The sequence below is a fragment of the Rhinopithecus roxellana genome, chromosome 18 (genome assembly GCF_007565055.1).
Source record: "Rhinopithecus roxellana isolate Shanxi Qingling chromosome 18, ASM756505v1, whole genome shotgun sequence".
NCBI lineage: Eukaryota > Metazoa > Chordata > Mammalia > Primates > Cercopithecidae > Rhinopithecus > Rhinopithecus roxellana.
Window position 1 is genome coordinate 50732743 of NC_044566.1, and position 15814 is coordinate 50748556.

A 15814-nucleotide genomic window follows, 5' to 3' on the forward strand; every position below is an offset into this window, starting at 1 on the left:
GGCGGACTCGGATAGGTGCCGCTTCCTGTCTGCTTTTCTGCGCCGCCTCACGCTGCCTGCTCGGGACGCACCTCGACCCCCGGGCCCCCTCGCCGTCCCCGGCAGCGCCCCCGGCCCCATGCAATCCCGGCTCCTACTCCTCGGGGCACCCGGAGGCCACAGCGGCCCGGCCTCGCGGCGCCTGCGGCTGCTCCTGCAGCAGGTGGTGCAGCGCAGACCGGGTGGCGACAGGCAGTGGCCAGAGGTCAGACTACTGCACGCCGGCTCGGGGGCCGACACAGGTAAATGGGGGTGCGCTCCTGTCCTCCCTGGTGCCCCTGCGCTCTGTGCCGGGCCCCCGCGCGCCGTCGCCTCTCCTCTCTGTTGCTTCGCTGCACTTGGAAGGACCGTTTGCCGATCGGGGAGCTCAAAGATCGAGGTTCTAGTCCCGACCTCGGCGCTAACTGCTGTGTATCGTGGCAAGGCGCTCGCACTCTCTGTGCCCATGCAACCGGAGGGGTCTGAACTAAGGTTTCTGATGACCTATAATAGTGATTTCTCCTTCCCCTGCCGCTGCCTTTACCCCCAGAATTCTTAGATTATAATACTCGTAGAGGTTAATGCCTCAGCCCTATGGAATTATTGAAAGCTGGATTTGACCTTGCTCTCTAAGCCTCAAGGGCCTGGAAACCAGTCTGTGTCATGGTCTAGCCAGGGCTTGGGGCGGCTTAGAAGGGAACATTCTCGCCAAAGAACCCATAGTTCACGGTGTTTTAAATGCATCCTGGAGCATTTCCAAGTTTTACAGGAGTTTTCTTTATAAAGTTTCACATAATTCTTAGAGCTGACAGTTACACCTTAATTTAGTTAAAACACTTGCCTCTACAATTGAGGTAATTGAAACCCAGAAGGGAAAAGTGATTCGCTGGAGAACACACAACTAATGACTATGCTAGAATCACATGCTTTGATTTCTAGGCTCAGTACTTTTTGGCTCTACTTGAGCTGGTTTTAGGAATTCTTTTTCTTGTGCGTTCGTGGAGTTAGAGTTACTGTGATGGTTAAGGAAAGGATGCCTGTTGTTGCTACCCTTTAATGGTGAAGTGATTCTAGACAAGATTTTGTCAATGTCAGTGCTGCCTGGAATAACAGGTTTTCACTGTGAAATTGTAGGTTTCGTTGTCCTCTTGCATTCTTCCCCAACCCTCAGTTTTCCTTGCTAAGAAATGAACATACGGGCCGGGCGCGGTGGCTCACGCCTGTAATCCCAGCACTTTGGGAGGCCGAGGCGGGCGGATCACGGGGTCAGGAGATCGAGACCATCTTGGCTAACACGGTAAAACCCCGTCCCTAGTAAAAACAAATATAAAAAAATTAGCTGGGCGTGGTGGCGGGCGCCTGAAATCCCAGCTACTGGGGAGGCTGAGGCAGAAGAATGGCGCCACTACACTCCAGCCTGGGCGACAGAACAAGACTCCGTCTCAAAAAAAAAAAAAAAAAAAAGAAAAAAGCATATTTAGGTCCCATGCATTTTATTTTATTCATTCAAGACATACACCCCCCCCATCCCCCACCATAGTGTTGCAATTTCAAATTTTGCTTTTTTTTTTTTTTTTGCTTTTTCTCAATTACTCTCACTTCTAGGCTGTTTATTCATTTGTTTTTTAACTTTTTTGTGTGTTCTTTGTTTTTTGCTCCTTTGCCCTAGAAGGCAGAGGTCAAAGGTGGAAGTGTAGCATAAACTGTAGGTTGGGTTTTGGAGTTAAGCAGTCCGGGTTGGAATCCACTTATGCGCTATCTAACCATGGGTCGTTGAGGGTAGATTACTTAACTTTGTGTCCCAGTTTTCTTAACTGCAAAAGGATAAGAAGAATATATCTATTATGGTTGTTGTGAGGATTTATTAATATAATCTGTGGCACATATTAATGCTCAATAAAAGTTAGCTTTTTTATTCTCAGTATGTACAGTTTTAGCTATTTGAGAATTATTCTGTTTCCTTGCCTTTCTCTAGAAGACATGAAACCAAGTTTTTTTTAGATTCAGGACTGTCCAGACTATCTGGGTAGGCAGATTTAGCAGACTGAATTGACCTGAACTTTTTAAAAACAATTGTTGTTTGTACATGGATAATACATGTTGATTGTAAAAACATTAGAAACACATATGAGTGTGAGTTTTTAAAGTCTGTATTATATACGTATTGGTAGATTAGTTGTAAATGTTCTCAAATTTTGTTATAGCCAGTAAATCAAAGTATAGGCTTTGCTTCAAATGTGAGAGTCATGGACATATTACAGAGAACATATTATCTTCTTTAAATCAGTCATTCACTCTGGCAGGATCAGACCACAAGAAGTATATTTTGAAGGTGTGAGTACTGTGGCTGAATGAAGCTGGGAACCCATCAGAGATCTGGACTCGAGTAAGAGCAATTGTGAGCCAGGTAAATGGACAGCACACTTTCGACTACTCTGAGGCCTGAGAGTAAGGCCATCAAGATGGGAGTGTCCCATTTTGAATCAGAGATCATACACGGACAAGTGTAAAACTACAAAGAGCAATAGGCCATAATGGATTACATCTTATGTTGGGAAGATGCTCTCAGCTGCATTCATATATGTGACCAGTAACTGATTATCTCCTCTCTGTGTAATTGACATTGTTTCCTAATAGTTTGAAAAGAAAAGTAAAGTTCATAAATAATAGATTTAAGTTATATACTGGTGTTATTTCTCCTGGAGTATTTGTTGTATTTTTCTATGTATTCCTTTTTTTTTTTTTTTTTTTTTTTTTTTTTTTTTTTGAGATGGAGTCTCCCTCTGTTGCCCAGGCTGGAGTGCAGTGGCCGGATCTCAGCTCACTGCAAGCTCCGCCTCCCGGGTTCACGCCATTCTCCTGCCTCAGCCTCCCGAGTAGCTGGGACTACAGCCTCCCACCACCTCCCCCGGCTAGTTTTTTGTATTTTTTTTAGTAGAGACGGGGTTTCACGGTGTTAGCCAGGATGGTCTCGATCTCCTGACCTCGTGATCCGCCTGTCTCGGCCTCCCAAAGTGCTGGGATTACAGGCTTGAGCCACCGCGCCCGGCCCTATTTTTCTATATATTCCTTTGGTGCCTGCCCACACTTTGTACCTAATAAGCATTCAGTGGCTTATTATGTGAAAGTTCATACAGAGAAGGAGCAGGAGAGGCTGGAATTGCCTTGTTTGCTCTCAAGAGAGGACCTTTGTTAAGGCTGATAAGCAGACGGAAAATAGGTCACTTATATTAAAAACAAAACAAACAAACAAACTCAACCCAAACCCACTGCTTTTTATCCTTTGCTGTCAGATAGTATAAGTATCTATAATTGTAAATTCTTTATATCTCTTTATACTTCCTTTAAAATTACTATCTCTTGGTTTTTAAGAGCAAAGAGGTTAACAAGGTTAACAAGGATATCTACTGCAGAGAGTTTTCAATAAAGATTATTGTAGTGTTTTTACAGATGGAGCCAAGCAAGTTGTTTCAGTGGGACTCTGATGTTAAATGCATTCAAATATACTATAGATCAAATGATAAACCTAGAAACATAACTGTATAAATATATCATGACATTTTGGTGCTCTCCTTTAACACCATTATTATTAAAGGGATTCACAGATTTTTCTTTATGACCCTTGTATCTGAAGTAAATTTGTTTATAGAAATACTCTAAAATACTTTAACACAGCCATCTATGTTTATTGTATAAGAGTGATAAATACAAATTCCCTAAAACATAATCCTCCCACCCAAATTTATAATTATCAACTTTTTAGCATTAATCCTATCAGATTACATATATATGTATAATTATTTGTTTATTTATTTTTGAGATGGAGTCTTGCTCTGTCACCCAGGCTGGAGTGCAGTGGCGCGGTCTTGGTTCACTGCAACCTCCACCTCCTGGGTTTGAGTGATTCTCCTGCCTCAGCCTCCCAAGTAGCTGGGACTACAGGTGTGCACCTGTATTAGTCTGTTCTCATACTGCTATAAGGACATGCCAGAGACTGGGTAATTTATGAAGAAAAAAAGATTTCATGGGCTCACATGGTTTCACATGGCTGGGGAGGCCTCACAATTATGGTGGAAGGTGAAGGAGGAGAAAAGTCATGTCTTATGTAGTGGCAAGCAAGAGAGCTTGTGTACGGAAACTCCTCTTTATAAAACCATCAGACCTCGTGAGACTTATTCACTACCACGAGAACAGCACAGGAAAAGCCTGCCCCCATGATTCAGTTACCTCCCACTGGTCCCTGCCATGACACAGGAATTATGGGAGCTACAATTCAAGATAAGATTTGGGTGGATACACAGGCAAACCATGTGAACCACCCCAGCTAATTTTTGTATATTTGGTAGAGATGGGGTTTCACCATGTTGGCCAGGCTGGTCTCGAACTCCTGACCTCAAGTGATCTGCCTACCTTTGCCTCCCAAAGTGCTGGGATTACAGATGTGAGCCACTGTGCCTGGATGATATGTATATTTATACAGATACATGTTTTTTTAAAGAAATGGGATCATGTATGTTTTATAATTATATCCATTATTGTGAACATATTAACATGGTAATAAATATTGTACATGATTGTTTAAAATAGTTACTAAGTTTATATGTCCATATAATTTATTTTATTAATGTCTCATTCTTGGACATTCACATTGTCTAAAATATATAAACACTGCAATAAACATCCATCTACATGAATTTTTGTTATTTTAACATTATATCCTTGGGCTACAATAGGAGTAGATAGTAACAACTTTGAGGAGGGAAAATACAGAACTGTAGCTTCAACTGAGAGATACAGTGTAAAGAGGAAAGAACTATACTATGGTTTTGGTCTAAGCTTTGTATTTATCAGGTATTGAACCTTGGGGAAATTATTAACTACTTTGAACCTGCAGTAGGTTATTTTGACCCTGAGGATATTCTGACCCCATTGTATATTCAAGAATTTAACAGAAAGGCTCAGAACAATGGTAAGCTTATAAATCATTAGGCAGATCCGCATTAGGGGCCCATAGACTAGTGTGGGAATTGCTGATATATTTAGTTTTCTCTTGGGTCTAAGTTTAGTATATATAAAAATGATGACACTAACCCAGTTGTTCTCAACCCAAGATGATTTCCCCCCATCGGGGACATTTGGCAATGTCTGGAGATGTTTCTTTTTGGTTGTCAGAACCAGGAGGGAGGGGTGCTACTGGCATCTAGTGGATAGAGGCCAGTGATGCTGCTAAACAGTCCATGACACACAGGACAGCCCCTCACAACAAAAAATTATCCGGCCTAAAATGTTCATAGTGCCACTGTTGAAAAACCCTCATGAAACCAACTTTGTCAAAGCTACGGTTAGAAACTTTAGACTCACTAAACTTAACAAAATTTAAGCGCAGAACAATTTGTGATTTGGGTAGTCCTCAGAACCAGAATAAGCTCAGAGAGCTCCATTCTGCAACGTGAGCAGGCAGCATTTATGGACAGAAAGTGGAAGTGAGGTACAGAAACAGCTTACTTGGCTATAACTCAGTGTTTGCCTTACTTGAACACGGTCTCATCAGTTGGCAGCCTGTGGTTGACCAAAGCTCAGCCGCTCAGATTGGCTAAGACTCATCTATTTGTTACCAAAGTATACTCCTAAGTTCTGGTTTCAGTTAATTTACATACAAAGTTATGTTGCAATTCATTACATAAGGACTCCAAGTACAGAGGCATCGTTAGATCAAATTTGGTTTAATTTAACAATTTGCCCCTTTTGGTTAGCTTCTTAATTTTGAGAGATTCACCAAAACTTTGGGCGTTGTTGATACTCTTTGTCACCAACTTAATGGACTTACTTGGTCTCACTATGGAATTTGGTATTACATCAGTTGAATAATTCTTTCTGTTCTTGCTGTTTTGGTCAAAGTGAGACCATTGAATGCTCAATGAATGGCTGCATACAAACATTTAAGACTCGAGAGGATATGGTGCACCAGAAGGGCCATTATGAAGATTCTCAGGAGAATAATAAAGACTGAAGTTTACTTCTTGACAGCCCCTATGAACTGAACCAATCAGAAATCCAACAAGGTTCAGGCACTGTAGGCACTTCAATAGTATTTGAGTCTAGTTCAAGTAAACCCACAGTTTACTTGAAGAAAGGCATGCATTAGCTTCTTTTGCCTAAATTATGTTACCTGTTGTCTTGTGAATATTCTTATTCCCCTTTAGAGAGTATTTAAACTATCTCACTTAAATAAATCATTACAAATGGCTTGACTTATAAGCACATTAGTAGATGGGATGTTCTCAAAAGAGAAAATCATTAGAGCTTAAAAGCAATACTTAAGAAAATATTTAATTTAAAATTATAATTATTCATTTGTCAAACATTCATTGAATATCTGTTAGGTTTCAGGTATTGCGGATAAAATTATGATTAAAACTTAGGCCTTGTACCAAGAAAAAAGGAGTCTTGTAGACTAAACAGTAGTCTTCAAAACTTTTTCTTATTTATCTGTTAGGAGGATTTTAAAAATATGTATCCCTTTAAACATTTTTAGGTTGATAGCTAAAGTTTTCCTGGTAAGTTTAAATAGTTGCAAAGGATGACATTTCCAGTGTGTTGTAAATATTGGCATTTAAAAGAAAAAAATTATAAATTCCGAGTGTATCTTTTAAGCGGAAACAGAATATTCTAGCAATTTAGTACAAATTCTGAGTGTACTAAATACTCAGTATTTAGTGGAAATAGAATATCCTATCTCTATTTTGGAAGTAGATAAAAAGCTCTTCTTTAATTGTTAGAAAATGTCTCTTATCTCCTTGAATTTGTATTTCCATTATAAAAGCATAAGTCAGAGCCTGTGCTAGCAGAAAGACGAATGGCGTGATCAATTTGTGCTAGAGGAAAAGTTCGGGAAGGTTCAATGGGGAGATGAAGATATTTCAGGAGTAGTTGTGTAGAGGGCAAGTGGTGTGAGAGAGATGTGGAAGGCCTTCTAGGCTGAGGAGATAAAGTGTTAGTCACCGAGATAGGAATACAAGAGGTGGATCTGGTTAGAGGTGGTTGGGCGCACACAACGGATAATATAGAATTCTGTTTCTGTATGTTTGTTGAGTTGTCTCTGGAATATCTAGGTAAAGCGTCCAGTAGGCTACTGGCAGGTATGAAACTCAGGAGAGAGATCTGAGCCAAAATAGACATTAAAGAGTTAGTTGTATATGGTGTTTGAAGAGTACCCTTAACTGGAAAAAAAACACGTTGTATAGGGGTCAGAGTTGGGACATTGGTGTGGATTAAATGACTGATGAAAGTATAGGGTGGTAACAGAAAATGGCCACGAACATCAATGTTTAAGGCAGGGATGGCAGATGCCTGGTCCATATGAATGTCATAACTTTTCCCTTTTGTCTATAGCAGATGTGCCTCACTGATCACCACCCTGTTTCCCAATGAGTCCAATTCCCATTGTGATCCACTACCTGGCCAGTTCTTGGCATCTATGCCACTGGGGCTTTATTCCTTTTATGCACTTAGAAATATTGAAGTTTGAGGATATGGTGCTGGATAATTTGAAATTGTATGTAGTGAAAATAAGGGTGTGGCCGGGCGCGGTGGCTCAAGCCTGTAATCCCAGCACTTTGGGAGGCCGAGACGGGTGGATCACGAGGTCAGGAGATCGAGACCATCCTGGCTAACATGGTGAAACCCCGTCTCTACTAAAACTACAAAAACTAGCCGGGCGAGGTGGCGGGCGCCTGTAGTCCCAGCTACTCGGGAGGCTGAGGTAGGAGAATGGCGTAAACCCGGGAGGCGGAGCTTGCAGTGAGCTGAGAACCGGCCACTGCACTCCAGTCCGGGCGACAGAGCGAGACTCCGCCTCAAAAAAAAAAAAAAAAAAAAAAAAAAAAAAAAAAAAAAAAAAAAAAGAAAATAAGGGTGTACGAATATATATAAAAAGGTTCAGGATGTGTGTTAAAGATAACACTCTATGGGATGGGTGTGGAAGCTCATGCCTGTAATCCTGGCACTTTGGGAGGCCAAGGTGGGTGGATCACTTGAGGTCAGGAGTTTGAGACCAGCCTGGCCAACAGGGGGAAACCTCATCTCTACTAAAAATACAAAAATTAGCCGGTGTGGTGGCACACGCCTGTAATCCCAGCTACTTGGGAGGCTGAGGCAGGAGAATCACTTGAACCCAGTAGGCAGAAGTTGCAGTGAGCCAAGATCACATCACTGCACTCCAGCCTGGGCGGCAGAATGAGAGTCCCTCTTAAAAAAAAAAAAAAAAAAAAAAAAAGGCCAGGTGCGGTGGCTCACGCCTGTAATCCCAGCACTTTGGGAGGCCGTGGTGGGCAGATCAGGAGATCAGGAGATCGAGACCATCCTGGCTAACATGATGAAACCCTGTCTCTACTAAAATACAAAAAATTAGCCGGGTGTGGTGGCAGGTGCCTATAATCCCAGCTACTGAGGTGGGAGAATGGTGTGAACCCAGGAGGCGGAGCTTGTAGTGAGCTGAGATTGCTGCTACTGCACCCCAGCCTGGGCGACAGAGCGAGACTCCGTCTCAATGAAAAAAAAAACAAAACGGATTTTACTCTGTGGATGCTTTGAATGATCTTTAAAAAAAAATGCATTCTTCTGTATTGTTTTTGCTTATATTAATTAATGTTACTATTCATGAAATAAAGCTTGTTGATGTATTTTATCATGATTTTTGTTTGTTTGCTAACATAGCATTTAAAATGTGAATTTCACTGATGCCTCACTTCTCCTTTATACATATATACTTTGAATAGAAGTTTTAGAGCATAGCGCTTGACATATAGACAGCTGTGTAGTACATTTCTGTAACATCCCTCCCTGTAGGTCAGGACAAGCATTCTAGCATAGTCTATGGTTTTCTCATTTGTCTCTTATAATTATTCTGTTTTTAAATTCTCTTTTTAGGTGATACAGTTAATATTGGAGATGTATCCTACAAATTGAAAATTCCTAAGAATCCAGAACTTGTGCCACAGAACTACAGTAAGAAATATTTATTAATATGTGAATGAATAACTTTTAACTTTTCATTATGGGAATTATCAGAGTTGCATAAAGCTAGAGAGAATAGTATAAACCTAATGTTTTTATCATCCAGCTTCAACATTTATCAATATTATGCCAGTCTGCTTTTAACTGATTTTTGTTCTGGAGTATTTAAAACAGTAGAAACATTTATTTTTCTCATATCCTACTGTTTCTTTTTTATCTGGAATAAGATTTACGTATAATGGACAGAACTTTTTTTTTTTTTTTAAATTATACTTTAAGCTCTGGGATACATGTGCAGTACGTGCAGGTTTGTTACATAGGTATACACCGTGCCATGGTGGTTTGCAGCACGCATCAATCCGTCGTCTACATTAGGTATTTCTCCTAATGCTATTCCTCCCCTAGACTGCCACTCCCTGACAGGCTCCAGTGTTTGATGTTCCCCTCCCTATGTCCATGCATTCTCATTGTTCAACTCCCAATTATGAGTGAGAACATGCGGTGTTTGGTTTCCTGTTCCTGGGTTAGTTTTCTGAGAATGGTGGTTTCTAGTTTCATCCATGTCCCTGCAAAGGACATGAACTCATCATTTTTTATGGCTGCATAGTATTCCATGATGTATATGTGCCACATTTTCTTTGTCCAGTCTATCATTGATGGGCATTTGGGTTGGTTCCAAGTCTTTGCTATTGTGAGCAGATGCATAGATCTTAAGTATTTATTTTGGTTGGTTTTGACAATTTTATAAACCTGTATAACCACCAATATTACATTAATCATCCCAAATGTTCTCTTGTGTTCTTACCCCTTTACCCTGCCCTGGAAATCACTGTTCTTTTTTTAATTTTTTAATTTTTTTTAATGATGGTAGATTAGTTTTGCTTATTCTTTAGCTATATATAAATAGAATCACATGGTATGGTTATATGTGTGTATGTATTTTTTTTCTCATGAAGAGCCTTAATTTGAGATTCATCTATGTTGCTATACCTATCAGTTTGTTTTTAATTCCTGAATAATGTTCCATTGTGTAAAGATACCACAGTTTGTTTATCCATTATCCTATTGATAGACATTTGGATGGCTTTCATTTTAAGCCTGCTGTGAACATTCCTATACAATTCTCGTAGTTATCAGCTTTTTTTTTTTTTTTATTATACTTTAAGTTCTACGGTACATGTGCACAATGTGCAGGTTTGTTACATATGTATACTTGTGCCATGTTGGTGTGCTGTACCCATCAACTCGTCATTTACATCAGGTATAACTCTTGAGTAAGAAAACTAGGAGTTGAATTGATATGTCATACTATAGATGCCTGTTTAACTTTTTAACACACTGCCGAAGAATTCTCCAAAGCAGTTGTACCATTTTACCTTTGACCGACAGTGACGTTCTACATCCTTCTCAACAGTCTTTTTAATCTTAGTCTACTAGGTGTGAAAAAGTAACTCATCATGGTTTTTGGTTTAAAGCAGCTTTGTTGAGATATAATTCATATACCGTAAAATTCACCTTTCTATATTGTACAATTCATTAATTTTAGTTTATTCAGAGTTGTGCAACCATACTGTTATCTAACATTTTCATCGCTCCATGAAGACACTTTATACTCATTAATAGTCATTTCCCATTTTCTTTCTTCTCTCTCCCCCGCCACCCTCCCAGCCTTTAGCAATCACTAATATACTTTCTGTTTCTATAGATTTGTCTATTTTGGACATTTTATATAAATAGGATCATATAATATGTGGCCATTGTATCTTGCTTATCTTAGCATAATGTTTTCAAGGTTTATTGATGCTGTAGTTCATTGCTTTTTATGGCTAAATTATATTCCATTGTGTGGATATTCCACATTTTGCTTATCGCTTCATCAGTCAATGGACATTTAGATTGTTTCCACTTTGGGACTATTGTGAATAATGCCACTCCAAGCATCCATATACAAGTTTTTATATGGACACATTTTCAACTTTCTTGGGTTTTACCTAGAAGAGAAATTGCTAGGTCATGTGGTAACTCTATGTTTAACATTTCAAGGAATTGCCAAAGTGATTTTTTTTTTTTTTTTTTTTGAGACAGGGTCTCACTCTGTGGCCCAGGCTAGGGTGCAGTGGCGCAATGTCGGCTCACTGCAACCTCCCCCTCCCAGGTTCAACCTCCAGGTCCTTAACCTCTCCAGCAGCTGGGACCATAGGTGCAGGCTACCACACCCAGCAATTTTTGTATTTTTTGGTAGAGATGGGGTTTCACCACGTTGATCAGGCTGGTCTCAAACTCCTGTTCTCAGGTGATCCGCCCACCTCAGCCTCCCAAAGTGCTGGGTTTACTGGCGTGAGCCACCATGCCTGACCACCAATATGGTTTTCAAATCACCTACACCATGTTACATTCTAACTGGCAATGTGTGAGGATTCCAGTTTTTCCACATCCTCACTAATGCTTGTTATTGTTTGTCTTTTTTATCACAGCCATCATCAGACATGTGAAGTGACATCTCATTGTGGTTCTGATTTGCATTTCCCTAATGACTTACAATGATTATTTGCCCAAAATCATGTCACTTCTTTTCTCAAAATTCTTTAAATGAGTTTTTAGTATTTTGGGAATAAAGGTCCATCCTTAGCTATTAATTTCTTGATCTAGTCTTAGCCTCATCTCATGCCACTCGCCTCTCCTATTCTTTGTTCCAGTTATTGGTCATGATATAGAATAGCTTTTTGTTCACTCTTCAGATTCTTCCACTAGACTATGTGCTCTGTTAAAGAAAAAATAAATCAATGATATGTGTTAAAGCTGGGTAAGGAAGACTTTATTCAGGACTGTCACTATGAGTCTTGGATGGAGGGAGAGAGATCAGGCTCAACTCCCAATGCAGCATGGGCAAGTGGTAATTTATAGCCAAGGAACGGTGTGGGAGTTGGTGGATAGAAAATTATTAAGAGGAAATGTCAGGGTTAAGGGAGATTCTGGCTAAGCCAACCTAACAGAATTCTTGCTGATGACAGGCTGGGGTGATCAGACATCACCTGGGGGATGGTGGAAGATGAGGACTCTGATCAGATATCAAGGGTGATTAGATTATGAGGATGGGCGGGTTCTGGATAAATTGTTTCAATGGCGTTCTTTTGCTAAAACTGGATTTTACAAGGAAGTACACAGGTGTGTGTAGGGAGAATATCTCACTTTAATCTAACCCAAGGTTCCATTGACTCTACCCTCTAAATGCCTTTGCAATCTGTCCTTTACACTCTGGCCCATTGGGTTTTTTGTTTGTTTGTTTGTTTTTTCTTTGAATTATTTTATTAGTGGTCATCCTGGGGATTGTAATTAACACTTTAACCTAAAACAATCTTGTTTAGATTAATGGTAACTTAGTTTCAATAGTATATAAACTACTCCAATGTAGCTCTGTTCCCTTCCACCTCCTTTGTTATTATTGTCATACAAATTATATCTTTATACATTAAAAGTTTATCAGCACAGTTTTATAATTATTGCTTTATGAAGTTTTTAAAATCAGGCAGAAGAAGAGTTAGAAACAAAAATATGCTTACATTGTCATTACTATTTTTTCTATGTAGTTCCCTTTACTGATAATCTTTATTTCTTCATGTGGATTTGAGTTACTGTCTAGTGTGCTTTCATTTCAGCTTAAAGGAAGGATTCCCTTTAGTAAGTATCTTCTATATGGCAGGTCTGCTAGTGGTGAATTATCACTTTTTTTTTTTTCAATTTGGAAATGTCTTCATTTCTCCTGTGTATTTTGAAGGATAATTTTATTGGAAATAGAATACTCAGTCAACAGTTTTTTTCAGCACTTTGAATATGTCTTCTTACTGTTTGTGGACTTCCTAGTTTTTGAAAAGCAGTCAGTTATCAATCTTAGCAAGGATCCTTTTTATATGATGAATCAGTTTTTCTCTGCTATCAAGATTCTCTCTTCAGCTTTTTGATAGTTTGACTGTGGGTGTATCTAAGCATAGATTTCTTTGAATTTACCCTGTTTTGAGTTTGTTGAGCTTCTTGGATGGGATGTGCAAATTAATGTTTTTCATCAAAGTTGGCAAGATTTTGGCTATTATTTTTCATTATTTTTAATTTATTCCCTTTTCTCTCTCTCCTTGTAGGACTTCCATTATATTTGATAGATTTGATGGTGCCCTACAAGTCTGTGAGAATCAGTTCATTTTTCTTTATAATTTCTTCTTTCTGTTCCTTAGATTGGATTATCTCAATTGACTAATCTTCAAGTTTGCTGATTCTTTCCTCTGCCTCCTCACATCTGTTGTTGAGCCCCTCTGGTTAATTTTATCAGAGTTTTCAAGTTCAGCATTTTTATATGGATCTTGTTTTATAATTTCTCTTTATTGGTACTCTGTTTCATGAGACATTGTTGTCGTACTTTACTTCTTTAGACATGATTTCTTTTAATTCTTTGAATGTATTTATGATAGTTTATTTAAAGTGTTTTTCTACTTAGTCAAATGTCTGGCATACTCAGAGATAGTTTTTATTGACTCCTTTTTTTCTGTATGTATGAGCCATACTCTCCTATTTCTTTATTTCTTATAATTTTGTTCTTATTGAAAGTGGACATTTTAAATAGTATAATCTCTCCTTCCCAGGCTTTGTGGTTGCTCCTTGTGTTGCTGCTTTTTGTTTAGTGATGTTCCTACTCTGTTTCCTTAAAGTCTGTATTCTTTGACCTGTCTTGTTAGCTTAGTGGTCAGCTAATGTTTGGACAGAGATTTCTTTAATGCCTTGAATCAATAAGTCTCTTGGCTTTTGCTGAGAGTCTGTGTGTGCAAGTTGGGCATGGTTTTAGTGCTCCATCGGTAGCTTACAATTGTGTCTCAACCTTTTCTTTCTGCTTGTGTGGACCCTCAAGGTTAGCTGAAGGTGAGAGATTAGGTCCTTCTCAGGATTTTCCTGAATATATGCATGGCCTTTCAGATTCCTAGGCATACACTGAAGCTTTTCAAAGCCTTCTACGAACATCTCATTTTCAGTTTTTGTTTTTGTTTTTGAAGTTTTTTGGTTGTCCTCTTGTTAGCTCCAAATGTTTTTGCTACCTCAGGCAGCTGTGATGTTAAACAATTGTTGATTTTTTTTGACAAATGCCCGGGGTTAGTGCTGTTTGCATACAGTAGCTCTGAGTACATCAAATAAAGACAAATTCTAAAAATGGATCATTTCAGGGAGCTGCCAGACAGGTCAAGTAGGGATAATTTTCTGGGGATGAGACTTTTGAGGAGCTTCTGAATAGTTCTGTTCACTTCAGTGACTTCCAGGCTGCTGGTTTCACCATGATTGTGGGCAGTTGGTTGTAAAACAATTGGGCTCACGTCTGTAATCCTAGCACTTTGGGAGGCTAAGGTGGAATGATCGCTTGAGGCCAGGAGTTCGAGACCACCTTGGGCAACATAGTGAGACACTAAGACCCTGTTTCTACAGAAATTAAAAATAAAATATTGTTTTTTATTGTGGTTGAGGCTGCAGTGAGCCATGATTGTGCCACTGCAAGCCTCCTGCCTGAGCAACAAAGTGAGACCCTGTCTCAGAAAAAGAAAAAAGAGAAGAAAAACGAAGATAATCACAGAGCTGGGGACATGGGGATGGGGTCAGGGCAAATTAACCCCTTTTCTTAGATAAATGCATATGAGATTGTTGAAAACTTTTTGATTTCTGGAGTTCAGAAGAAGTTGAGTTTGACAATTTATGCCATTATTATTGGTTTTTTAAGAAGGAATGAACTTTCAGAGGTCCTTACTCTATTCCAATAATGCCTGTCTTTTCACTGTGGTTTATTTATTATTATTATTATTACTACTACTACTACTACTACTACTACTACTACTACTACTACTACTACTATTATTGAGACAGAGTCTTGCTCTGTCACCCAGGCTGGAGTGCAGTGGCGCAATCTCGACTCACTGCAGCCTCTGCCTCCCAGGTTCAAGTTATTCTCCTACCTCAGCCTCCCGAGTAGCTGGGATTACAGGCTCATGCCACATTGCTTAGTTAATTTTTGTATTTTTTAAAATAGAGACAGGGTTTTACCCTGTTGGCCCAGGATGGTCTTGAACTCCTTACTTCAGGTGATCCACCTGCCTTGGCCTCGCCAAGTGCTGGGATTACGGGCATGAGCCACTGCACCCAGCCTCACTGTGGTTTAACTTTGCGTTTTTCTGATGAACAATGATGTTCAAGATATTTTTCTGAGCTTATTGGCCATTTGTATATCTACTTTTAAGTATCTGTTAAAGTCATTTGCCCACTAAAAAAAACCCTCAATTTTTAAAAATTTTATTATTGAGTTGCAAAAGTTTTTTATATATTATGGATCCAAGTACTTTGTCATGTATAAGTATTATGAATACTTTTTCTCAATCTATTTGCTTAGTCATTTTCTCATTGATATCTTTTGGTTGGCAGAAAGTTTGATTACACACAATTTATTGATTATTTGTTTTTTAAAGTTAGTGCTCATTGTGTCGGAAATCTTGGCCTACACCAAGATTGTAAAGACATTCTGTGTTTTTTCCTAAGAATTTTATAGTTCTGCTTTATTTTAAAAGGTTAGGTCTATTACATCTCTGCTTCTAAATTCATTGGCACCATTTTTTCATAATACAGCCTTTATTTGTTAAATATCTGAGAATCTGTAGTGATTAGTGATATCTGTAGAATCTATAGTGATTCTCTATTTTGTTCCTGATACTGGAAATTTGTATTTGTGTTTTTTCCTTTTCTTTTTAATTAGTCTTACTAC

General features: G+C 39.1%; 1 protein-coding gene across 4 annotated transcripts in view; it reads left to right on the top strand.

The window, feature by feature from the left end:
• The first annotated feature begins 19 nt into the window (after nt 1-19).
• The window catches only part of VWA8 (von Willebrand factor A domain containing 8), a 382692-nt gene continuing 366897 nt past the window's right edge, over nt 20-15814 (top strand). For 3 of the 4 annotated variants that reach the window (XM_010374503.2, XM_030922264.1, XM_010374504.2), the window contains exons 1-2: nt 20-281; nt 8947-9024. In XM_010374503.2, coding sequence (XP_010372805.1) covers nt 119-281; nt 8947-9024 — 241 coding nt within the window. In that variant the 5' untranslated portion in view covers nt 20-118. Of the gene's footprint in view, nt 282-2321; nt 2426-8946; nt 9025-15814 lie in introns of all 4 variants that reach the window. The other variant, XM_030922265.1, reaches the window with a different exon arrangement.